The following is a 25082-nucleotide window of genomic DNA, read 5'->3' as shown; positions in this document are numbered from 1 at the left end:
TCTAACAGGAGGACTGAAAACTACCAGTCTGTTGATGTGGTTAACCATCACTGAAAGGGAATAATTTTGCTTGAGTTTTTGCTTTTGTGAAGATGTAGAAATCCTGTTCTCCCATACTAAGGCCAAGTGAAGTTACATGATGCAGAACGACATCTGCAATGATGCTGCCAGTCTTTTCATATGTGAATTTATTAAAACACTGCCATTATAAGAAAAAACTGTTCTTACTCAAAGTGATGCTTTGCCAAGACACAAAGGGAAACTCCCTCACTACACTGCATTTCTTTTGTTTAATAACAGTCTCCTATCTGACACAGTGGAAACTGACCGATTATCTAATTAGTAACATTTGATTTAACAAGTATGTACTATAAAGTCTAGGTGATATTTTATTTCTAAGAGAAAACCAAGCTCAAGAGAGAGATCTCTGCTGAGCTGCTAGCAAAGTTGCAAGTTTGGGTTAGTTCAGCTGGAAAGGGTTAACCATAATAGAGTGCTTTATCAGAGAGACACGTTCAAGTTATTTATTTCTTTTTGATTAAGCAAATATTAATCTTGCAGGTAGGAAATGTCAGTAAGCAAGGAAAGAGTTACATATATTTAGTCAGCAATATTTACCAGTCATGCTGCTGTCTCTATTTATTCCATTATGAAGTTTACAGTGAACAAATGCTGCATCAAATAACCATGATCCAAAGAGGTTCAAGATGCTGTTGACCTTTGGCCTGCGGGGAGCTGGTAGCGGTCGAGGCTCAGAACTAGTCTGGTTTGGGCTAGACAATGGAGAGGTGGAGGACGACGGCTGGTGCTGCACTTTTGATGTGTGAACAGTGCTAACCTATTTGAATAAAAGAAAAAAGTTTCACCCTATTAGAAATTTTGAAGGCAGTTTTATATTCCTTCATACACAGAAGCAGACCAAATGGAAAAATACTGAAGTACTAAGCATAACATCTTACAGTGCTGGTTTTCATTGTTGCCTTATTCACAGTCACGGCCCGATGCCTTCGGTTATGAGGTGGAGTTGTGTTGATAGCAGTATTCTGGGGCATGCTCAACCTATTTACTGGCGTGGGGGGAGCACTGTCTGACCGGGGTCGTGAAATGCCTGAAGAATAAAAATAAAGCAAATCTCAGTGTAAAGTTCTTTTAGAGCCCTATGGCATAATCGGTATAACTAGATATTAAGGCATTCTGTAAATCATTAGCATCAGAGATTCCCCCAAACACCAGAGAGTTAAAAAAGCATCTATCATTCAGTATTAGTAGAGACTGACAACTGGTCCAGAAAAGCATTTGAGTTAAATCTACATGACAGACCACTGCTTATCAAAGGTGAGCAAACACCCACATGAGCACCCAAGAAAGTGGAGGAGTGAGGGTACCAACAGATGGTAGAAGGGAATGCAGATGGTTTGTAGAAAGCCACTTTCTTTCTAGTCATGTGTTTAGAACAACCAATTCACTTTTACTCTACATAGAAAGGTCTGAATGAAACTAACAAAGGACAATCCACTTCAACCCCCACTTCAATGAAAAGACCCCGCCCCCCAACGTCTTAGAAAATGTATTGGGAGATCATTGTGGGATAGAGTGCTTAGTTTCTCTGCAAACCACAAAGACTAATATTTTTAAGGCCAATATAAGAAACCAGGATACAAGGCGAAAGTGTGCTGCAAGATTCGGGGTGGGGGAGAGATTAACAATAGGCTTTGGCAGGGCATTTAAGAACATAAGAATGGCCATACTGGGTCAGACCAATGGTCCATTTAGCCCAGTATCCTGTCTTCCAGCACTAGCCAGTGCCTCAAAGGGAATGAGCAGAACAGGGTAATCATCAAGTGATTCATCCCATCATCCAGTCCCAGCATTTGGCAGTCAAGAGGCTTAGGGACACCCAGAATATGGGTATGCATCCCTAACCATCCTTGCTTATATTGATGGATCTATCATCCATGAACTTATCTAATGTTTTTTTTGAACCCAGTTATAGTTTTGGCTATCACAACATCCCCTGGCAAAGAGTTCCACACGTTGACTGTGCACTATGGGAAGTATTTCCTTTTGTTTGTTTTAAACCTGCTGCTTACTAATTTTGTTGGGCAACCCCTGGTTCTTGTACTTTGTGAAGGGGTAAACAACACTTTCTTATTCATTTCCTCTGTGAGATGCTTAAGATATTGAACCTGTCCAGACACTAATCACAGAAACAATCTACCAATATTTTCAGGACAAAGAGAAAAAGAGTTTAGTTACCACTATCATGGTTTATTACCCATATTTAGTTGGAATATTTTTTAAAAAATGATGTTTCAGGTGGGTAGTCTAAGGCTCCATGACCGCAGAGGAACTGAAGAATGTAAAAGAAAGCTATACAGAAGTAATATTGTGTATTTGTAGTTAGCCCACAGGCTTCTGCTCCGAATCCCAAAGTGACAACCCTATTTTCTGCTGGGTACAGCATTCCAGACTGTGATACATAACTGGAAGCAGGGAGCTACAGTTGGTCCTTATTCTCCCATTTGGGGAGAATCAAATATGTGGGAGCAGGCTTAGAAATGCACAAATCAAGCACTATACTTTAAAGATCCATCCCTTCATAAATATTTATACCAGTGAAGCTTCTTTTAAGATTAAAATGTGAATTCTACATCTGCACTGTTCAACAACTTACAATAAGTCTGCTGTGTAGAAGGTCACTAATCTATTATTTACAAGGCAGTACCAGGTTATTAATAGACATTTTTATCAAACTGATGAATTATAAATTTTTCGTATGTAACATATTAAAACTAAAATCAGCTCCAGGACATTTCCTAAATCAGGGCAGGAAAACAGTGCAGAGAGTCAGGAATGCAAGACTTGGCAACCTTATCTAGCCCAGTACAAACTGACAAGGACAGTACTTTATTTATTTTCAAGTACTTTTACCCTGAAAATTCATCCTAACACAATATGTACTTCAAACCCTTAGTCACTGAGTAATGTATCAAGAGTATATTTAAAGTATATATAATCTAAACAAATTCAAAAGTTTAACCCATGTAAAACTGAAAGGACAGTGGCAGTTAGCCAGTGTGTAATGTGACACCTCTGCACTTCTGCCTGCACTGGTGCAACATGTAGCACAATACACAAAGCAAACACAATTTACACAGTGTTGAGAGGATTATTAATTTTGTAATTACAAAGAAGCAGTATTCTGTATTAAGCAAACTAACTCAAACAGTCTGTTTGAACTTTACACTTGATAGCAGTTAAACAAATTGTTTAAAGGGACACTACTGGCAGGATCCCAGGAGCATGATGAACCTTGTTTTTTTCCTATAAATGTCTAAGGGCACCTCTTTCATACCGGAACAAACTTGAAAAGAGTCTATATACAAATTATCAGAGGGGTAGCCATGTTAGTCTGAATCTGTAAAAAGCAACAGAGGGTCCTGTGGCACCTTTAAGACTAACAGAAGTATTGGAGCATAAGCTTTCGTGGGTGAATACCCACGAAATGCCCACTTGCATCTGATGAAGTGGGCATTCACCCACGAAAGCTTATGCTCCAATACTTCTGTTAGTCTTAAAGGTGCCACAGGACCCTCTGTTGCTATAGACAAAGTGAAAGTGGCTTCGAGCACTCTGTGTTCCCCACCAGAACTAAACCTATTTTTGATTTTAAGAAGTCCACATTCCTCAAAGCCCAGCTTCTATTAGATCCTGCAGTGAGGTCATAATTCTTCATTTATGACATCATTCTTAGCAAGGTTATTGCAGCACAATTGCAATGTTATGACTTCACTGAAGCTCAGATAAGCAGCAGCGATAGTTTAGGGATCAAAATGTTGTAATCCGTAGTAATTCTGAGTAAGATTATGTAAAACAGAAAACATGTTGTTAATACAAATATTTTTAAAGTTGATGCATTTGGAAGTTTGTTCCAATGTGAAAGTTTTACTCTACATCTGTTTGCAAAGTCACTGCAATTTATGTATAATGCTTTAAACATCAAATACTTCAGAGCTTTGTTTAAAAGCAAAACAAAACAAAAAACTAGCCCAGTGACCAGCCCCCTGATAAACCAATGGGTAAAGAAACTGGAACAGATTTCAATTTTAGATTTCTTCAAGGCTATAGTAAATAGTTAATATTTTTAAGTCACCATACCGTAACAATGTCCTTTTAGCAAATTCAAATATTTCTTCTTATATAAAAATTGAAACAACACTATTACAAATAATGACAGAATACTGCAGCTTTTACAACATGGTTTGGTACATCAGTATTAGTTATCAACCCTTCTGCCCAGATTCTTGCTACCAAAATGAGTGCAACAAGAGTCAAGACTTAATACCATATCTGGGTAATCTTTCACACCCACTGTTCGTAAAGGCTGCAACTCCTAGAGAAGAAAGAAATTAATTTGCTGCTTTCTGCAATATACAATAGAAGCATTTAATAAAGCCATTCTTTAGAAAATGAAATATATGCTCATTGAATTATGTTTGCAACAAGCAAAATGCTAGTGAAAATGGATTAGTAGTATACAAATATTACATGTTAATATAAACAAGTATTACTAGTCAAAAGAATATTCGTTGCTTTATAAAAGCAGTGTGGCAATTAAGATTTTTCTTTTTATTTGAGGGAACTAAACTGTCCAGGTTCCTTCAAAGGAGGAAATGTAAACTAGGTAGCATTATGTTAAAGATTAACTTTTTTTTCCTGAGCATAGTAGTGACATGTATTTATTCTATAGTCTACCACAACCTGTTTTATCAGTTCAGACTTCTGGAGTCATAACAGATTATTTGTTTGTTAATATTAAAAACGTCAGTCAAAAAGTAGAGAAGGGGCAGTAAGATCTGAAGTACAATATAGCACACAGAACTCTGAGGAAGTTTTAAGTTTAGATAAACATTCAGGAAGGTAAGAGGCATAATGCTTAATACTTCAAAGACTCTACATAAATTATATAATGTTACCAAACAAAGTTTTTAAACCTGAGGGCCTAAATTAGACTCCTAAGAGGCACCTAAATAAAAGTGGCTCATTTTCCACCAATGCTGAGCATCTCATGGACTTCAATGATTATTAATTTGTATTTGCAATCAAATACAATCAAAGACAGTGCTTCATAGTAATAAGCACTGAGCCTCAAAGAGCTTTATAAATTAAATTGTTGGTGCTCAGAACCTCTGAAAAACAAGGTGACTTAGCCCTGTTCTACACCGGGGCGAAATCGATCTAAGTTACGCAACTTCAGCTACATGAATAATGTAGCTGAAGTCGACGTACTTAGATCGACTTACTGTGGTGTCTTCACCGCGGTGAGTCGACTACTGCCTGCACCTCTCACAGTGGCGGAATACGGGAGTCAATGGGAAAGCGCTCAGGGGTCGATTTATCGCGTTTTAGACTAGACACGATAAATCGACCCCCACTGGATTGATCACTGCCCGCCGATCCGGCAGGTAGTGTAGACATACCCTTAGAGCAGTGGTTCCCAAACTGGGGTTCGTGAACCCCTGGGGGTTCACAAAATGTTACAGGGGGTTCTCGGGAAAAAATTCCCTAATGGCGGACAAAGCTGCCTTAGGGACCCCGGGCAGCACGAGACCAGGAGCCCGGAGCCCCTGGACTTCAAAGAGCTAAGCAGATCAAAGCAAGCACATCTATCACACTGAGGCGATTTAAACTTCAAGACTCCTTATAAGAAATGGAAATGGAAGTGGATATTTTTTGCTGTTTTTAAAATTAAATAGGCAGCTAGTATTGTTTTTAAAATTATTATGAAGAACAAGTTTAAGCTTTGTTGTAACATGTGTTGTTTGCTTGAACTGCTCATAGGGTGACCAGATGAGATAAAGAAAATACTGGGACACCAGGGTGGGGGGCAAAAAAAAAAAAAAAAAACAAACAAAAAAGCCAGGGCAAAATATCGGGACAAAAGTTGCATCCCGACTGATCTCTGGGACAAACAGCTCAAAATCGGGATGGTCCCGATTTTAATCGGGACGTCTGGTCACCCTAACTGCTCAAGACCTGAATGCTTGTATAAGAGGAACTCTTTGATCTGGCTTCTTAGATACTTTCATGCTGTTTCACATCTGATACTCCTTGATGAAACATAGGAGCCTTGTCTTATAACAAGCTTATTCAAAGTGATACAAGCTACGAAAGTGAGATCTTGGAAGAGTGTTGCCATTTTCATAATGTAATAAAAATACTGTAATGATAAATAATAATGAATAATAAATAGTATGTAATAAGCATGTCATAAAAACAAATTGTATATTTGCAAGATCACTGCTTTTATAATTTATTCTCAGGTAAAGGAGAAAATCCCTGGAAATATTCTTTTTTAGGAGGAGGTTCGCGAGACTTGACATTTTGGTGAAAGGGGTTCACAGGTTGTTAAAGTTTGGGAACCACTGCCTTAGAGGCCTGATTTTGGAGGCCCAGTTTACCAATCTTGGCCATACTGTATTAAGCCCAGCTTTTCAGAACTGTGTACACATTTGTAGGATGATTCACGCAAATGTAATAACTATGCACATAACTGGCCAGTTAGAAGTCTTATTTGCCATTTGCAGGTAAATTCGCTGTGAGAATGTGTGCAATAGCGTTAGTTATGCATGGAGAAAAAAAAAAAAAAAAAAACATGCACACAATTCTGAAAATCCGGACCTAAAAGCATAAACAAAGATTACTTGAAGTCTTGTATTAAATTATGATAGATAGGTGATGTTCTAACTATACACAAATAAGTGGAAAGATTACCTAGGAATGCATCCACTAAACAGCTGATCCCACGCATGGCACGAAAGAATATATGAGGCAGATGTTTAAGGCAGGGATACTGATTCAATTCTTGAGTCATTCCACTCACATTCAGAAACTGCTCCTGAAATTTGGGGGTAGAGCTTACAATGGCTGGGTTACTCAAATCCACTGGATTACTATTAAAAAAAAACAAAAAACAAAAACACCACCACATTTTAGTGTACTCGTAGCAGCTAAAATCTTAACACCCAAACATGCAACCTTTGATAGTCAGACAGTGTGTGTAACTTAAGAAAATTTAAAAGGACACTCAATTTAAGATGGTTTGGTTTTACAAAACTAATTTCTTTCCCAACACCTTAGATAATAAGAGAATTGTTTCCGGTTATTCTCTCAGCTTGGACAACTAAAATCAGTTGCACTTTCAGAGTCTTAATGCTACAACATTTTGGTTTTTAAGGCTGCAAGAGCATGCTTTCAGGTGTTATAATTATAATTTATTTTAGAAAGCATTTAGAAACATTTCTACTGACCTGAAGTTTTATAAAAACCTGTTTTTATAAAAATCATCAATTATAATCACGGTCGGTGAATGGAGCTACCATCTCAAATTAAACCTGGTGAAGATCTAGAGAATACATTGTAGATAGCAATCCTGCAATTGCAGAGGGATGGATCAGTTACAGAGAAGGTCTTTTCCATCCAGATTCTGACTAGCTAACAGAAGAGGAGGTTACTCACCCTGTGCAGTAACTGACGTTCTTCGAGATGAGTGTCCCTGTGGGTGCTCCACTCTAGGTGTTGGTGCGTCCCTGCGCCTTCACTCGGAGACTTTTCGTAGCAGTACTCGTACTGGCCACACATGCGCAGAGGCTGCCCCCCGCAGTGAGTCTAGGATAATAGTGCGCATGCGTGGCCAATCTCCTCAGTTCCTTCTCTACAACGGAGGCTATCCCAACTCCAAAGTAGAGGGGAGGAGGGTGGGTAGTGGAGCACCCACAGGGACACTCATCTCGAAGAACGTCAGTTACTGCACAGGGTGAGTAACCTCCTCTTCGAGAGAGAGATGTCCCTGTGGGTGCTCCACTCTAGGTGACTTAAAAGCCGTATATCTTAAGGAGGTAGGGACTTTGGATCTGATAGGAACGCCGTTGATAGTACAGCCCTGCCCAAACGTATATCAGATAGAGGGCCTTGAGTAAGGGCATAGTGTTTAACAAAAAAGTGTGCTCAGAGGACCAGGTAGCTGCTTTACAGATATCAGCCAGGGGAACTTTGCGTAAGAATGCTACAGAGGCAGCCATAGATCTAGTGGAGTGTGTTCTGATGCCGTCTGGAGGTGTAACTTTCTTCATCTGATAGCACAACCGGATGCACTGAGAAATCCAGTTCGAAAGTCTCTGGGTAGAAATAGGTGTACCTCTGGAACGCTCCGCGATGGAAACAAAAAGTCTGGAAGAATTTCTAAAAGGTTTGGTTCTATCCAAATAGAAGGACAAGACCCTGCGTACATCTAGTGTATGCATTGAGGCTTCGAACGAGTTCGCATGTGGGTTCGGGAAAAAGGTTGGTAAGTGAATCGGCTCATTAATGTGGAATGAGGAGTGTACTTTAGGAAGAAAATTGGGGTGTAACCTGAAGGTAACCTTGTCTTTGAAAAATATCGTATATGGTGGGTCTGCCATAAGAGCTGCTATTTCTCCTGCCCGCCTGGCGGAGGTAATTGCCACTAAAAATGCTGTTTTCATCGAAAGGTGTAAAAGGGAACACGTGGCTAGGGGTTCAAATGGTTGTTGGGTTAGGCAAGAGAGAACTAGATGAAGGTCCCACGGGGTGGTGGGTGGTTTTATGTCTGGGTATAGGGTTTGGAGTCCCTTGAGGAAGCGCTTGGTGATAGGATGAGCAAATACGGAAGTACCCTCAATTTTGTCATGAAAAGTTGTAATAGCAGCTAAATGGACCCTGATGGAACTGGAAGAAAGGCCAGATTGCTTAAGGTCCAATAGGTAGTCAAGTATGAGCGGAAGAGGTGCTGACGTGGGACTAAGTTGTTTAGTTGAACACCAGTGTGTGAATCGTTTCCACTTACATAGATAGGTGGTGCGAGTAGATTGTGTTCTGCTATGCAGGAGCACTCTTTGAACTTGTTCAGAACAATCTAGTTCATTTTGGGAGAACCATGTAGGAACCATGCTTTGAGGTGGAGCATGGATAAGTTGGGGTGGAGAAAACGGCCGTGTTGTTGTGATAGGAGGTTCGGAATGAGAGGCAAGGCGATTGGTGGTCGAATGGACATTTTGGTGAGAAACGGAAACCAGGGCTGTCTGGGCCATGATGGGGCAATTAGGATCACTTTGGCTCCATCTGTTCGTATTTTTATCAGGACCCTGTTCAGAACCGGTATCGGGGGAAACGCATACAGTAAGTTTTGGTGCCATGGGATCATGAATGCGTCTCCCAGGGAATGTCTGCCCAGCCCTGCTCTGGAGCAAAAATTGGGACATTTCTTGTTTTTTGCAGTTGCAAAGAGGTCTATTACTGGGTAGCCCCAAATGCGGAATATGTCGCGAATGATGTGCTCGTTTAATTCCCATTCGTGATCCCACGGGAAACGTCTGCTTAGTTCGTCCGCTGTGGTATTCATCACTCCAGGAAGGTAGGCCGCTGATACCCGGATGTTGTTCGCAATGCACCAGTTCCAGAGTTTCATAGCCTCTGTGCACAGGGACTGGGATCGAGCTCCCCCCTGCCTGTTCACGTAGAACATGCATGCAATATTGTCTGTCATTATGCGTACGTGTTGGTTCTTGATCAGTGGTAGGAACTGACGGCACGCATTGCGAATGGCTCGAAGTTCTAGGACATTTATATGGAGAGAGGTCTCGGTTGAAGACCAAAGCCCCTGGGCTGTGTGGTGAGACATGTGTGCACCCATCCTGTCAGAGATGCATCGGTCGTCAGTATGAGGGATGGAGCCTGCTGAAGAAAGGGGACTCCAGAGCAGAGGTTGGAGTGAATTGTCCACCACTGTAGAGAATCTTTGACTCGGGCAGGTATGGAGAGAGTCTTGTTTAGAGGGTGCACATTCGGTCTGTACACCGTGGTCAAGCACGCTTGGAAGCACCTCATATATAGACGTGCATTTTGAACGACAGAGGTGCACGAGGCCATGTGACCTAGTATTTGTAGGCAGTCCCGGACAGTCACCTGGGGACTGTTGTGAATCCTTGTGGCTAGTTGACTTATAGAATTGAAGCGAGCTGGTGGGAGAGATGCCAACCCCGTCCGGGAGTCGAGGTATGCCCCTATGAACTCCAGATGTTGGGTGGGGTATAATGTGGATTTGTTTTTGTTTACTTGCAGGCCTAAAGATAGGAAACAATCGATGGTAAGCCGTATGGATCGGAGAGCTTCGTCGAACGTTGAAGCTTTGAGGAGGCAATCATCTAGGTAAGGAAATATTACGACCCCTTGTTTTCTGAGGTAGGCTGTAACTACGGCTAGGATCTTGGAAAAAACAAGGGGGGCCGTGGACAGTCCGAAAGGGAGAACCCTGTATTGGAAATGTGTGGAGCCGAGAGTAAAGCGTAGGAATCATCTGTGGGATGGGTGTATAGTCACATGAAAATAGGCATCCTGTAGGTCGAGGGCTGAAAACCAGTCGCCCTGCTCCAGCGCTGGGATTATAGTGGTGAGAGTGACCATCTTGAACTTTTGCTTTTTGACAAATTTGTTGAGCCGCCTGAGGTCGAGGATTGGTCGCCATCCCCCATTTTTCTTCTCTGTTAAGAAATAATGGGAGTAAAAACCCTTCCCTCTGTGTCGTTCTGGCACAGTTTCTACTGCTCCCAGTTGAAGGAGATGCTGCACTTCTTGGAAGAGTAGTTGCTCGTGAGATGGGTCCCTGAAGAGGGACGGGGAGGGTGAGGAAGGGGATGGCGTATCCAATTGTAACTACCTCTATGACCCATTTGTCGGATGTAATTTTCTGCCATTGATGAGAGAATGGTCGTAGGCGGTGTCCAAAGATAGGTGTGCCGGCAGAAGTGAGAACGCTGTTTTCTAAACCCTCGACCAATGCTTCAAATCTGCCTATTAGTTGGAGGGGGTTGCAGCGCCCCTGTAGAATTAGGACGACGACGCTGGAATCTTGGTCTTTGGCGTCGTTGTTGCTGTTGTTGTTCCTGTGGTCTATAGGAGTGTTGTGAAAATGTGGGGTAGCGTGGTTGGTGATAAGGTTGATATCTATATTGTCGTCCTCTGGTCGCAGGTGGCTTGAGGCCTAGGGACCGGAGGGTTGCTCTTGCGTCCTTCATCGAATGCAGCATGTCGTTTGTGGAGGAGGCAAAAAGTTTTTCCCCATCGAAGGGAAGATCTTCAATGGTGCTCTGGACCTCTCGAGGGAAGAAGGAGGAAGAGAGCCATGAACCTCGTTGCATGACCACTGCTGTGGCGGTCGACCTTGCTGCAGTGTTAGCTACATCGAGGGCCGCTTGGAGAGCGGTGCGTGATATGGTTTGTCCCTCGGAAACCAGAGCTGTGAATTGTTGTTTCTTCTGTTCTGGGATGTGATCAATAAAATCCATGAATTTATTATAGTTTTTGTGGTCATATTTTGCAAGGACTGCGATATAATTAGCTATGCGAAATTGTAGCGTCGAGGATGCATATACTTTACGGCCGAAGAGGTCCAGGCGTTTACTGTCCTTGTTGGCTGGGGTGGAGCGGGCGTACTGTTGTTTGGCCCTCTGGTTTGCTGCGTCCACTACCAATGAGTTTGGCGCTGGATGGGTAAAAAGGAATTCAGAGCCCTTTGAAGGAATGAAGTACTTCCTGTCCGCTTGTTTACAGGTAGGTAGGCTAGTGGCTGGATTCTGCCAGATGGATTTAGCGGGTTCTAAAAGGGCTATGTTGATTGGTAATGCCACTCTAGAGGAAGAAGAGGGCTGCAAAATGTCTGTTAGTTCATGCTGTTGTTCAGTGACTTCCTCTAAGTTAATTTTCAAGTCATCTGCAGCTCTTTTAAAGAGGTCTTGGAATTTGGCATAGTCATCCGACGGGGTTGGAGGAAGGGGAAGTAAGGCTTCCTCAAGCGTTACGTTGGACTCTGCTGGAATAGGAGCAGGACTCAGTTGCTCCTGGGAGTGTGACGGTGCTGCCTGGTATCTTATGTCACTGGCAGGTCCGTCACAGGCAGAGGCAGTGCTAAACCGGTGTTGCGCCTGGTCGAAGTGCCGTAGCGCATGTGTTCTCGGGGGTACGATGCCCATGGTGCCCAACATTGCCAAGGTGGTGGGTAGGGCATAGGTGTTGCCATCCAAGGGTTCACTCCCCATGGGGCAGGATACTGAGGACAGGCTGAGGTAGTTTTTTTGTAACCCCTGTTGATCTGGGTCTGGGAGTCTTGAGAAGGAGAAAAAACTGCCTGTGGATCAGTTTCCTCCTCACTGGAGGAAGGTTGTTCTGATCCTGAATCCAGCATTGGAGAAAAACAGGCATTTATCAGGGGAGACTGCAGAATAGGTGAGACCAATAGATCTGCTGTCTGAGTGAATTGAAAAGGTGAGGCTCCTGCATGAGGTGAAAGCTGCGGAGGAGGAAGTTGCCCTGAGGGAACATTTCTCTGAGCAGGGGTTTTTCCTTTGATCTCCCTGTCAGCCTGTGCTGCGATTGCCGGTGCCGTGGTAGGTGCCGGGGGGACAACATCAGCCCGCACAGGGTCAGGCAAGGCTGGAAATGTCCGCACCGTGTTTGTCTCGGTGCCGAACGGTGCCATAAACGAGGCAGGCAACTGAAAGCCTGAAGCCTCGGCACCGGAGCTTCGCGCCGCCGCCGCAGCCTGAGGCGGCTTTCGTGCGGTGCCTGAGGAGCCCGGCTCTTCAAAAGTGCTGAGGCGAGGAAACACAGGCAGGGAAACTGTTGACCTGCCTGAGGCACTTTTGTGCCTCACCAACTTCTTTGTTGGAGAGGGCTGCCCCTTTTTTGTAGCTTTCTTCAGTTTTTTTGAAGCAGGGGGGCTGTGGTGGGCAGTAGAGCTGGAGTCGGCTCCTGGGTCTGAAACTGACCCGATAGACTTCTGCAGGAGGAGCAGTTTCAGTTTAAGCTCCTTGTCCTTTCGTGCCCTGGAACTGAGTTTGGTACAGTGGGCACATTTTTGGGGAATGTGTGTTTCCCCCAGGCATTTTATACAATGAGAGTGGCCATCAGAGAGCGGAATAGCATCCTTACACGTAGAGCAGCGCTTAAAGCCTGTGGAGCCAGGCATGGTAGAAGCGGCTGCGGCTGAGAGAAATTATTATTTTTTTTTTTTTAAACAGATAAAAGAACTAATGAGCTACACTAACAAGAACTGACAACAAACTAACTACTAGAACAGGTAATAGTAACAAAGTGAGGGATTTCCTAACGAGTCTGCTGAGCTCCGTCTCAGGCCGGGGACGGTAGAGAAGGAACTGAGGAGATTGGCCACGCATGCGCACTATTATCCTAGACTCACTGCGGGGGGCAGCCTCTGCGCATGTGTGGCCAGTACGAGTACGGCTACGAAAAGTCTCCGAGTGAAGGCGCAGGGACGCACCAACACCTAGAGTGGAGCACCCACAGGGACATCTCTCTAAGAAGAACCTAACACTGGTTAAGAGTCGTAGCCCTCATTAGGGTATTTCTTCTAAAATGACGGGCAGTGAATAAAATATTGAAATTAAGCATTATAGAGCAGTGACCAAATCTAATGCTCTGCTTTGTAGAGGGTTGAGATGACACTTAAGAATATTTAAATTGTTGCCATCAGATTTCAGACCTGCTAAAGAAGACCTACAAAGTAAAAATTTGTGCCTATTTTTTTTTCCCCCTTATGATTGATACAAAACCCTTAAAAGCCTGTCGAGGCTAGAAGAGTATGGCAAATGGAGGACTAGCCCAATGGTGACATCAAAAGGACCAGGAATGAGAGGTGAGCAATTGAAAGGGGGTGGGAAAGGGAAAGGGATTTTTAGTTAGTAATAAACAAAAACAGTTTTAACAGTAACACCTATATAACTGCAATAACTAGTTAACATTTTAGCTACAGGAAATTTTTATTTAAAGATATAACAGCCATTCATAAGATATCATAGTTCACAAGGAATGCCTAAAGATTCTTTAACTAAACCAATGCAGACCAAACCTGACATATTTGGATATTTCTGATTTAAAAAACCAAGAAATACATATATTGTAACAACCTTCCAGGTCTTCGTCATCGATAAACGGTTACTAACCTTCCGTAACTGCTGTTCTTCAAGATGTGTTGCTCATGTCCATTCCAACGCACCACGTGCGCCACCGCCGGAAAGTTACCCCTCAGCGGTATCTGTGCCCTCATAGCGCCAGTATACAGGGGCCTGTCACCCTGCCAATTCCTTCTTGCCCGCTAACTCTGACAGAGGCGCAGGAGTCTGGGATGTGGAAGGACATGAGCAACACATCTTGAAGAACAACAGTTATGGAAGGTTAGTAACCGTTTTTTGTTTTTTTTTTCCTTCAAGTGCTTGCTCATGTCCATTCCAATGTAGGTGACTCCCAAGCAATTATGCAGGTGGAAGGTTTGGAGTTCATTAGCATGCTGACACAATCTCTGGCTTGTTGGATGATGGCATAGTGTGACACGAACATGTGGACTGACGACCAAGTTGCCGCTCTACAAATACCCCGATTGGAACTTGTGCCACGAATGCTGCCGACAATGCTTGAGCTCTCGTAAAGTGGGCTGTCAACTGAGGATCTGGGAGCTTTGCTAGAGATCATAGCATGAGCGGATACAGAAAGTGATCCATGATGACATTCTCTGGGCTGAGACTGGCTGGCCTTTTGTTCTGTCAGCAATGGGTATGAATAGCTGGGCAGTCTTCCTAAAGGGCTTGATCCCCTCTACACAGAAAGCGAGCACACGCCTCACATCCAGTAAGTGGAGTCTCTGTTCCTCTCTTTGTGTGTGGATTAGGATAGAAGACTGGCAGAAAGAGGTCCTGGTTACTATGGAATTGACAGACCACCTTTGGTAGAAAGGATGGGTATGGCCGAAGCTGTACCTTGTCCCTGAAGAAGACAGTATACAGTGGCTTGGAGATAAGAGCCTGGATCTCTGAGACTCTTCTGGCAGAAGTAATGGCGACTAGGAAAGCCACCTTCCAAGACAGATACAACAGGGAGCATGTTGCCATTGGCTCGAATAGATGTCCTGTTAGCCTAGTCAGCACCATATTGAGATACCTGTGGGTACAGCTGTTCACAGATTGAGTTTGAGAAGACCGACCGGCCGGCCGCCCACCCAAGGGTGAAATGCAGAGATTGCAGCTAGATGGATGGCCCCGTCAGACCCTCCTGCTTTAAGTGAAGCAGGTAATCTAAAATGAAGGGCAGTGATGACTCAGTAGGCAAAACACCCTTCTGCATCGACCAGATCGAGAATCTCTTTCACTTTGCCAGGTAAGTGGCCCTAGAAGACTGCTTCCTGCTACCCAAGAGCACTTCATGAACCGGCCCTGAGCAAGCCCATTCTGCTGGGTTCAGCCATGGAGCTTCCATGCTGTGAGGTGGAGCGATTTAAGGTTTGGGTAACATAGGCGACTGTGATCTTGAAAGATCAAGTCCAGAAATAGTGGTAGGGTGATGGAGGTGTCCGTCGAGAGATCTAGGAGGGTGGTGAACCAGTGCCTGTGCGGCCAGGCCAGACCTGGCCCATCAGGATCAGCCCTGTCCTATCCCTTCTGACCTTCAGGAGGACCCCGTGTATGAGAGGAGTGGGAGGGAATGTAGAGAAGACCTGGTGTCTGTGAGCGAACCCAAACGGTGGCCTAAGAAGGAGCAGAACTGAAGACACTTTCTGTTGTACTTCACTGCAAACAGATCTACCTGGGGAAATCCCCATCTCTGAAAAACATGACGGCTGCACGAATGGACCACTCGTGATGGTTGGAAAAGGATTTGCTGAGATGATCCACTAACTTGTTCTGCGACTCTGGGAGGTAGGAGGCTTTGAGGTGAATGGAATGGGCTATACAGAAATCCCATAGGCACAAACCTTCTCACATAGGGGAGAGGAGCGAGCTCTGCCCTGCTTGTTTATGTAAAATATTGCTGTTGTGTTGTCTGTGAGGACAGACATGCAGTTGCCCTCCAGATGCGGTTGGAAAGCTTGGCAGGCTAGGCACACTGCCCTCAATTCTCTCACACTGATGTGCAACTCAAGTTCCTCTGGGGATCAACGGCCTTGAGTCCTGAAGGTCCCTAGGTGAGCCCCCCATCCCATCTCCGATGCGTCTATGACAAGAGACCTTGATGGTGGAGGTCTCAAGAACGGGACTCCTGCACACACCGTCTCCAGGTCCAGACACCAGAGGAGGGTGGAAATCACCAAACAGGGGAAAATGAGACCACCTTGTCCAGGTGATGCCAACCAAGACTGGAGAAGTCTTAATCGCAGTCTTGTGCATTGCACCACATGGGTGCATGATGCCACATGCCCTAGAAGCTTTAAGCAGTTTCTTGCATATTTGTCGACAGCCCCAGGTCCTGAAAAGTTGACTGTATCAGTTTTACATCTGCTTCCATATGGCCCCTGGACCAATCTCTGACACCAGCACTGCTTGTCTCCTCAGGAAGGCTGCAACAACTCTCATGCACTTCGTGAACACCCATGGAGCTGCTGACAGACCGAAATGGAGTACCGTAAACTGGTAATGTCTGTGGTTTACCACATATCGTAAGTACCTTCTGTGCCCTTGAAAGATAGCAATCTAGAAATATATGTCCTTTAAATCAAGGACGGCGTACCAGTCCCCTGGATCCAGACAGCGGATAATGGAGGCCAAGGAGACTATGCAGAACTTCAGTTTCTTCATGAACCCGTTGAGGTTTTGCAAATCCAACAGTCATTCTAAGGTCGCTGTGATGCTGTATGGAATATGAGAGACATTTATAAGACTATTGATACCAATATTATAAAATTGTAAGGAATCTGATCAGATATGCTGTGTAAGGTATCCATGAAAATGTTATGATTTGCCAAGTATGATAATCTTGTTTATGTGTTTGTATCACCTTTGTTTCATGAGTTATAGATATGTATATCTGTATTTCAAACTTGTTCTGTGCATCTGGGTGACACCCCAGAGAGATAGGCTAGGCAGTGCTGATGCCAGTTTGATGGCCCATCAAGGGTTCAGCTGTACAATGAACCCACTGAAAGGAGCCAGGGAATACACTTTAGGAGTCAGCAGGACTTGTAGGGGCATGCCTATGGACGGAGAAGAACTCTAAGGCTTTTCTACGTGCTATGAAGCTTGTGTTTGGGACACAGGAAGTACAAGCCACATGGCAAAAGGAATATAAAGAGCAGCTGCATTGTCTCAATTTGGTCTTCATTCCTGCTTCTTACCTCTGGAGTAACTTTCCTACAAACAAAGCGCTGAAAGACCTATCTAAGCTGTGGATGTATTCCAGAGGGACTTTCAAGCCAACAAACTCACCAATACTGCTAAAAACCTCATAGATGGACTTTGAAGTCTCTGTATGTATCTGAGTGCTTTATCACTTAACAATTCTCGGTTCTTTCTTTTTTCCCTTATAATATAACACTAAAGGACTGACTGGCAGTGTGATTTTTGGGGAAGATCCAAACGAATATTGACCTAGTAACGTGGCTGACCCTTTGGGGTCAAAAGAACATTTTGTAGATGTGAGCAAAGTTTTTAAATAACTTCTCACTGTACTGGACCTAGGTGCTGATTGGGAGCCAGAGAACTGGAATGCAATAAAGGGGGCGGTATGATTTCTTTTTTTAGCTTCTCGATAATCAGTGTGGGAGATCAGTAGCACAGTTTGTGACTGGTTGGTGAGTTTAACTTCAGTGTTAACCACCAGTTTTGGGAGTGTCTGCACTCTTTTGCAGCCTGCCCTGACCTTGGCATTTTCAGTGATGGCTGCCCCAGGCACCCCGGGTCACAGTCGCCACTGGTCTTTGGGATTAGGAAGTAACGGGAGTAGAACCCTCAACCCCTTAGCACTGGTGGAAACTTCACCACTGCTCCCATGGATTAGGAGCAACTGCACCTCTTTGGAGACCACTGTTCTAGCCAAAGTGGGGTGCACAAGAGGATCCTTGGGGGTGCGCGGCAGGAGGAGCTTTTTTTTGCGCTTCGGCAGTTCGGGTGGGAGTCCGAGCGGCTTTTTTTTTTTTGGCGCTTTGGCAAAAATGGTAGAGCCGGCGCGGCAGGGGGTGCGTGCTCCAAATTTTTTTTTTTTTTTTTTTACTGGTAGGGGTGCGCAATCAAAAAATTTGGAGACCACTGGGCTAGAAGTCTCTCATGAGAAGGGTCCCTGAAGGAGGACAGGGAGGGTGGGAAGGAGGGGAACAACTGAATTGAAGAGCGTATCCCACTTCTACCATGCACAGCACCCAGCAATCCATGGTAATGCAGGCCCATGCCTGATAGATGTGGGACAACCGGTCCACAAATGTAGGGGAAACAGGCTCCAGACACTGTCCTGGTACGCCATCCTCAGGCATACCCTCAAAAGGCCTGTTTAGACACCGCCAAATGTCTTGGGGGGCAGGTGCTCTGGAAGATGAGGATTGGGACAGAGGCCTCCTTCTATAGCCTGTTCTTTTTCCTGCTGTATTCCTGTCTCTTCTGTGGAGGGTAGAACCTGGCCATTGGTTGGGGCTTATAGTGCTTCCTAGCAGGAGCTGGTGTACATAGACCCAAGGATTTAAGAGTAGCCCTCGAGTCTTTCAAGATATGGAGCTTCAAATCAGTTTGCTCTGAAGAGAGTGATTTGTCTTCGGACAACAGGTCCTGGATTGCCTGCTGGACCTCATAGGGCAGACTCTCATGACCACTACCACCAAAGCCATGGAGCAGGCTACTGTGTCCAGAGCCGCCTGGAGGGACGCCGTGGCCACCGCTTTGTCTTCCTCCACTACAGCTGAAAACTCACCCCCGGATTCCTGCAGCAAGAGCTCCCTGAACTTTGCCATAGCACTCCAGGAATTAAAGTCATACTAACCCAGGTGGTTGGCAATCCTGAGCTGGTGGCTCAGTAGAGTAGACCTTTCTGCCAAAAAAGTTGATTTTTTTGGCATCTTTGGCCTCAGGGCTTGGCCCCTGTTGCCTCTGTCTCTCCCTTTTGTTCACCGCAGAAACAACCAGCGAGCCTGTTGGGGCGGGAGGGCAATATACAAAAATGTATACCCCTTGAGAGGGACAAAGTACTTCCTCTCCATCCTCTTAGCAGGAGGTTGGAGGGATGTGGGAGTCTGCCAGATAACTTTTATAGGCTCCAGGATGGCATCCTTCAATGGCAGGGCTACCCGTGATGGTCCTAAGGCCATTATAATATCCACTAAGGCATGGGAGGATTCAGAGAACTCCTCTGGTTGAATGCCCAGGTTCTGGGCTACCCTCCTCAGGAGTTCTTGGTGCACCCTATAATCCTCCTGGGTGGGCACCATAGCTGTTCCCACCACTGCCTCGTTGAGAGGGGAAGATGGAGAAGCCTGCACAGGCACCTGGCCCTGTATTTCTCCCTCTGCTCCAGATAGGTCCTGTGAGGGGGCATCCTCCTGCTCAGCACCAGGCTCGGCAGAGGGGGACCAATCCCTGTTTCAAGAGGGATGGCTGGGGAGCTTGTGCCGCCAATATCGCAGAATACAATCTTATGGACTGGGACCCCTGGATAGGTTGGAATGCTCAGGGATTCCAAAATGGCCACTGCAGGGGCATTTGCCATTGTGCTGGTGGCCATGCCACCAGTAGCATTCCCTGGCCCATGTCCAGTCGCAGAGTGCTGCCTATTGGAGCAACGTCTGCTCCTGCGTGAGGCTTAGGACTCTGCTCCCGAATCCGAGTCTGAGGAGTGGCTTCTTGGCAACCAAGGCGGGGCACTGCCGACCAGTGCCAGAGTGGTGCCATGAATGAGGGGATTTGTGCCACGCCATCATGATCAGCTCGCCCTTCACCAGCACCTGTCTCGGTGCCATGGTGGCCCTCAGTTCTGGTGCGGCCACTGACTGCTCCCGAATGGCCGAGGATGGTGGCACCATGGGGGAAAGGAGGTCCCCCACAGCCTCGGGCATAGACGGTAAAGCCAGGGCTGTCATGCCGCGGTGGCTCTCCCTTGGCGGGGAGTCCAATGGTACTAGACTCAACGACACCCTTTCCAGGGCTGGAGTCGACGATGCTGCACACCCTGTTGGCACCTCCAAGTGGCCCAGCACGGGTTGCACTCTACCAGAAGAGTTATCGCCTGCAGACCTCGGGGTTGGAGAGTGCCTCCAGTCCGTCTTTTTTTGCTTTTTCTTAGGCACCGGCGATTGTGTGCAGTGCCGAGAGTCCCGTGCCAGAGTTGATTTCCTCTGTGCTGGGGACTTACATTGGTGCTGGAAGCCCCAAACCATCAGTGGCAAAGTCCTTCCTTGGTATCGGGGATGTGGAACGGCACTGCACCACCCTGAGAGACTCCAGAGCACTTCTTACTAACCTATAAGTACATGGTTCCGATTCCCCCTGAGCAGCTCCAAAGGGGGATGGAGCGCTGCTTCCATATGGGGGAAACTTAAGTCTAGCATCCCTGTCCTTTTTTGTCCTGGGCCTGAAGCTCCTGCACCATTCCTGCACGTGGGCCTCTCCTAGGCACTTAAGACAGCTATCGTGTGGGTCACTAACTGACATCGGTTTGTGGCATGCCACACATGGTTTGAACCCTTGGGACCAAGGCATACTGTGATGCAGGGCGGCCTAGCCCCGCTAAGCGGGGATCGCGACTACCTATATTACACTACTTAGCTAACAACTAACTTAATCCTAACAGTAACTATTTAAAATTTTTACTGAAAAAAGTCCACTGAAAAAAGGCATTTGCAGAACGCAAGGGACGAGCCGAAGTTCCAGCAACCATCACGGGTGGTAAGAAGGAACTGAAGAAGTGGTGGGGTGGCAGCCCCTATATGCCAGCGCTATGAGGGCACGACTCCAGGGGCACCACAGCCAACCTGACGGATACCACTGGGAGGAGGGGGTGGGGGACTTTCCCACGGTGGTACATGCACACCTACATTGGAATGGACATGAACAAGCACTTGAACAACATAAACAAAAAAAAGGATGTACACCCATTTTAAAAAACATGACCTACAAAGATTATTTAATACCCCACTGAGATGAATGGAAGCAATTCACATCTCCTAGAGCTATTGTTTTAGACTTCCTGCTTACAATCTCATAAGACAATCAGGTCACATTTGCAATTTTTTCTCCAAATCATAAGTTAGCTTTTTTTTTTTTTTTTTGGCAGACTCTTAAATTCTGCAAAAACCAGTAAGTTCAAAGTTGTACGAGAAAAAAAAGTGTTCTAACTCCCACTCACAGCCCTTGTTCTTGTTGCACTGTCACAATGAGGACTTTTAGTAGGCTTTATTCATTTCAGACACTTAACATTAGTTCTCCTTCCTGGGAGGACTTCACTCACATCCAACCTGGATTTGTTGATATTCTTGCATGCTTTATACCATGTTCATTTATAAGTATGACATTACCTCAGCATATGTAAAAAGCGAAACCAAGTCTGTGCAATGCACTCATTGTCCATTTCAGGAGGAATCAGACTGGCATCTTCATCAGGAATTTTAAATGGAGGAAATGAAGGTCCATATGTAAAACGCAGCAATCTAGGGGACAAGTCAGTAAGGCTGTCATTACATCAATACTCCTCACACTTGCACTGTAGTTACATTTGTAAAAAGATGCACCATATATTGTTTTAAGCACATATAAAATAAAAAACTACTCACAAACCTTACTAAATAAATCATGAACTTTTTACAGTCATCCATTCAAAATTAAACATCAATCCATTTAACCCTCTCTATCCCACCCTTCTCAAAAGCTTCAGCCTACAGCCTTGGAGCATGCCTGAAGTTCAGTGTGCTTGGACTCTGTCAGACTAAGAAGGCATTCCAGATGCCGGGGCCCTCTATGAAAACACTCTGCCAGCACACCCTAGCTGTTTAAAACCAGGGGACTACCAGCTTGTGTGCCATGTGTTTTTTTAACTGACAAGGTATCGCGCAAGGAGAGAGGCCGTTTCTCAAGTAATTAGGTCCCAAACCACTTAGGGCTTTTATTGATTTGAATCAACACATTGAATTACACCTGGAAACAAAGAGCCAGTGCAGATCCAGGTGTAATGTATGCTCTCCATGAGGTGCCAAGCTTAGCAAGCAGACCCACTACAATCTGCAGAAGCTGGAGTCTCCAAGTGGTCCTGAAGTATACCACCACAGAGTACATTACAATGATCCAATCTCAAGGTGGTAAAGGCCTGGAAAACTGAAGTGAGGTCACAGTTGGAAAGAGTGATAACCTTCTGGCCAAGCAGCAATGGAACAAACCTTTCTTATGCTTTCTGACCATCCAAAAGAAACTTAGGATCCAACCCACCGCCACCTCCAATTCCTCTATCTTGCAAACCCATGAGAAATGGCAGACAGATTCAAATTAGAATTGTCTCATTCTTTTCCAAATTGAGTCCCTGCCACCTCAATCTCAAGTTTTTACTCTTCTCAAAATTATCCAATCTGGGAGGGGTGGGGGGGGGAGAGGGAACAAAACCTCACTTGATATTTTCCACTCCAACTAGTGCCCCATCTGAGCTAATTGAGACTGCTGTCTGTGATGCTGCATGGAATATGGGTGAACATTTAAAATACCGATACCAATATTACAAAATAGCAATGAATAGTATACAATATATACCTTACATGGCGTCAGTGGAAAAGTTATAATCTGCTAAATATGATAATATTGTTATATCTATCTATAGCTAATCTTCGTATCATGAATTATAAATGTGTGTGCTATAGCTGTATCTCAAACTTGCCCTGTGTTTCTGGAAGACACCCCCAGACAGATTGGCATCAGCACTATCCAGCCTGCTTGATGGCCCATCAAGGGCAATCAGCTGTACAACGAACCCATTGAGAGAAGCCCGGGCTACACCTAGTCAGGGGGACATGTAGGGACATGCTTATGGACAGGGGACTCCAAATACTTTTCCATGCCCTTGTGCCGTGAGCTTGTGTTTGGGACAAAGGATATACAAGCCACATGGCAAAGGATATAAAAAGGCAGCTGCATCATCTCCAGTTTGTCTTCAATCCTGCTTCTCACCTCTGGAGTGAGTTTTCTACAAATTGAAGCTTTGAAAAAAGGACTGATAGACCCATCCAAGCTTTGGATATGGTCCACAGATACTTTACAAGCCACCAAACTCTCTAGTGCTGTTAAGAACCTGATATATGAACTCTGAAGTCATATGTACATGTATCTAATTACTTTGACTCTTTAACAACTCTCTTCTCTTTTACTTCTTTTCTTATATAATAAAACATTTAGTTTTAGATAATAAAGGATTGGCTGGCAGAGTTATATTTTGGGTAAGATCCAAACAAGTACTGATCTGGTACTGTGTCTGGTCCTTTGGGGATAAGAAGAACATTTTGTAAAGTGAACAGAGTTTTAAGTAACTTCTCACTTTACTGGACTTAGTCACGGATTGGGAGCCAGAAACTGGAATGCAATAAAGGGCGCTGTGATATTTATTTTTAAACTTCTGGATAACCAGCGTGGGGGATCAAAAGCACAATTTTGTGACTGATTGGTGAATCAAACTATAGGGTTAATCACCAGTTTTGGGAGAATCTGCTCTCCTTTCGCAGCCTGTCCTGACCTTGGCATTTTCAGTCTGGGCTACTCCAGGCACCCCAGGTCACAGGCCACACTTTTCATAGCAGCAAATTTGTTATACTAGGAAGAGCAGGAAAGAAAATCAAGTTTAAGAGGCCAAACTGTAGGACAGCAAGAGCAATGTCCAACTGGGTGATTATGCTTTTCTTGAAATTGTATTTTCACGCCTAGACATTATAGTGATTTGCACCTGGTAAATGCTGAAGACAAATTCATGTTGGGTAGTAATTTAATTGCTTTCGAAGTAAGAGCTAAGTTAAGGTTTAACTCTTGAACCAGTTCCTCTAACACAATGAGGATATATCTTCACTGCAGAGTTAACTCAGGTGATTGGATTCAGAACCCAGGTCTAAGCAACCATACTGCAAAGCCCTACCCGAGTTAGTGTCTTCACTGGTGCTACACTGACCCCAGTCTCTCACTAGGGGTGCTGGGGGCACATCCTATGGTTCTTGGTGCTGCAATAAGCTGAACTGCTCTGGGATTCTTTCCCAGTGAACTGTGGGAGAACTTGTCTGTCCTTATGAGCACATGGGGCAAATTGTGGGAAGGAACTAGATGACTACCAGCACGTGAGCAATTTAGCCTGTGTCCTCAATGCAAAATGGGTGGGTTACCAGCTCAAGTGAAAGCAGAACCTGAGCCTAGCCTATACTCCAGCAGGTCCAGCTAGCCTGGGTTTAGAGCACAACTAAATTTGGGTGAAAGATTTGTTTTCTGGTGGGAGAGCCGGTAAAGGGCAACATCTCAGAAGATTCCCAGTTAATTCTGAAGTGAAGAAATACTCTTAGATATCAAAATATTAAGATTTACAGACACATGAACTCCTATGTGACTAGCCAATCACCATTGTTTTGATTCAGGAAACCTACTCTGAGTATATTACTAGCAGCCAAATTCAGGAAAGTTGTTTATTGAAAAGTCACTTTGCCCTTTGGCAGTTGGATTGGAATTTCTTTGGGCTAAAGGTACTCATGCAGACTTGAAGCACCACTGAGCTTAAGGTTAGCATCAAAAAACCTCAGCTCTTTAGATATTAGAATTAAATAAGCAAACAAATCCACAACAGAAGTACTACATTTTACACAAATGTCACAGAACCCACAGGTTACTCTATATCAGTGGCATTAAAACTGTTAGACAACAACAGAGGGCTGTACGATCTGGGCATAAAGCATATGGAGTAGCAGTGGAACAGAACACTGATGCATGCTTTAAGGGAGTTACAACTGTTCTTTTCAAATCAATGAATCATAAAAACACATCATCTACCAACACAGCTACATCTAAGCAGCTAAAAATAGCCAGAAGAATTGTGTATTTAGTTGTGCAAAATAAAAGATGCCACACAAATATGGATATATATGTATGTATTAGGAGGAGGTGAGTAGCCCTCAGAGGTGAAAGAGCAGGTTAAAGACTATTTAGAAAAGCTGAACATGCACAAGTCCATGGGGCCAGATCCAATGCATCCGAGGGTGCGGAGGGAGTTGGCTGATGTGATTGCAGAGCCATTGGTCA

At 44.7% G+C, this 25082-nt stretch overlaps 1 protein-coding gene across 11 annotated transcripts in view; it reads right to left on the bottom strand.

Annotated features, from left to right (window-relative positions):
• The window catches only part of RALGAPB (Ral GTPase activating protein non-catalytic subunit beta), a 136233-nt gene that overhangs the window by 81484 nt on the left and 29667 nt on the right, over positions 1–25082 (bottom strand). For 5 of the 11 annotated variants that reach the window (XR_010592446.1, XR_006175551.2, XM_005295442.5 and 2 more), the window contains exons 6-10: positions 21353–21484; positions 6775–6953; positions 4346–4393; positions 960–1108; positions 619–838 (exon numbers count right to left, since the gene is read on the bottom strand). Coding sequence is in view for 9 of the 11 variants with exons in the window: in XM_005295442.5 (XP_005295499.2) it covers positions 619–838; positions 960–1108; positions 4346–4393; positions 6775–6953; positions 21353–21484 (728 nt within the window). In the remaining 2 variants the exon portion in view is untranslated. Of the gene's footprint in view, positions 1–618; positions 839–959; positions 1109–4345; positions 4394–6774; positions 6954–21352; positions 21485–25082 lie in introns of those variants that run through there. The other 6 variants (XM_005295444.5, XM_005295445.5, XM_005295446.5 and 3 more) reach the window with 3 other exon arrangements.

The sequence above is a fragment of the Chrysemys picta genome, chromosome 13 (genome assembly GCF_011386835.1).
Source record: "Chrysemys picta bellii isolate R12L10 chromosome 13, ASM1138683v2, whole genome shotgun sequence".
NCBI classification, from domain to species: Eukaryota; Metazoa; Chordata; order Testudines; family Emydidae; genus Chrysemys; species Chrysemys picta.
Note: the sequence above shows the minus strand (reverse complement) of the source record. Positions and strands in the feature narration are given on the sequence as shown.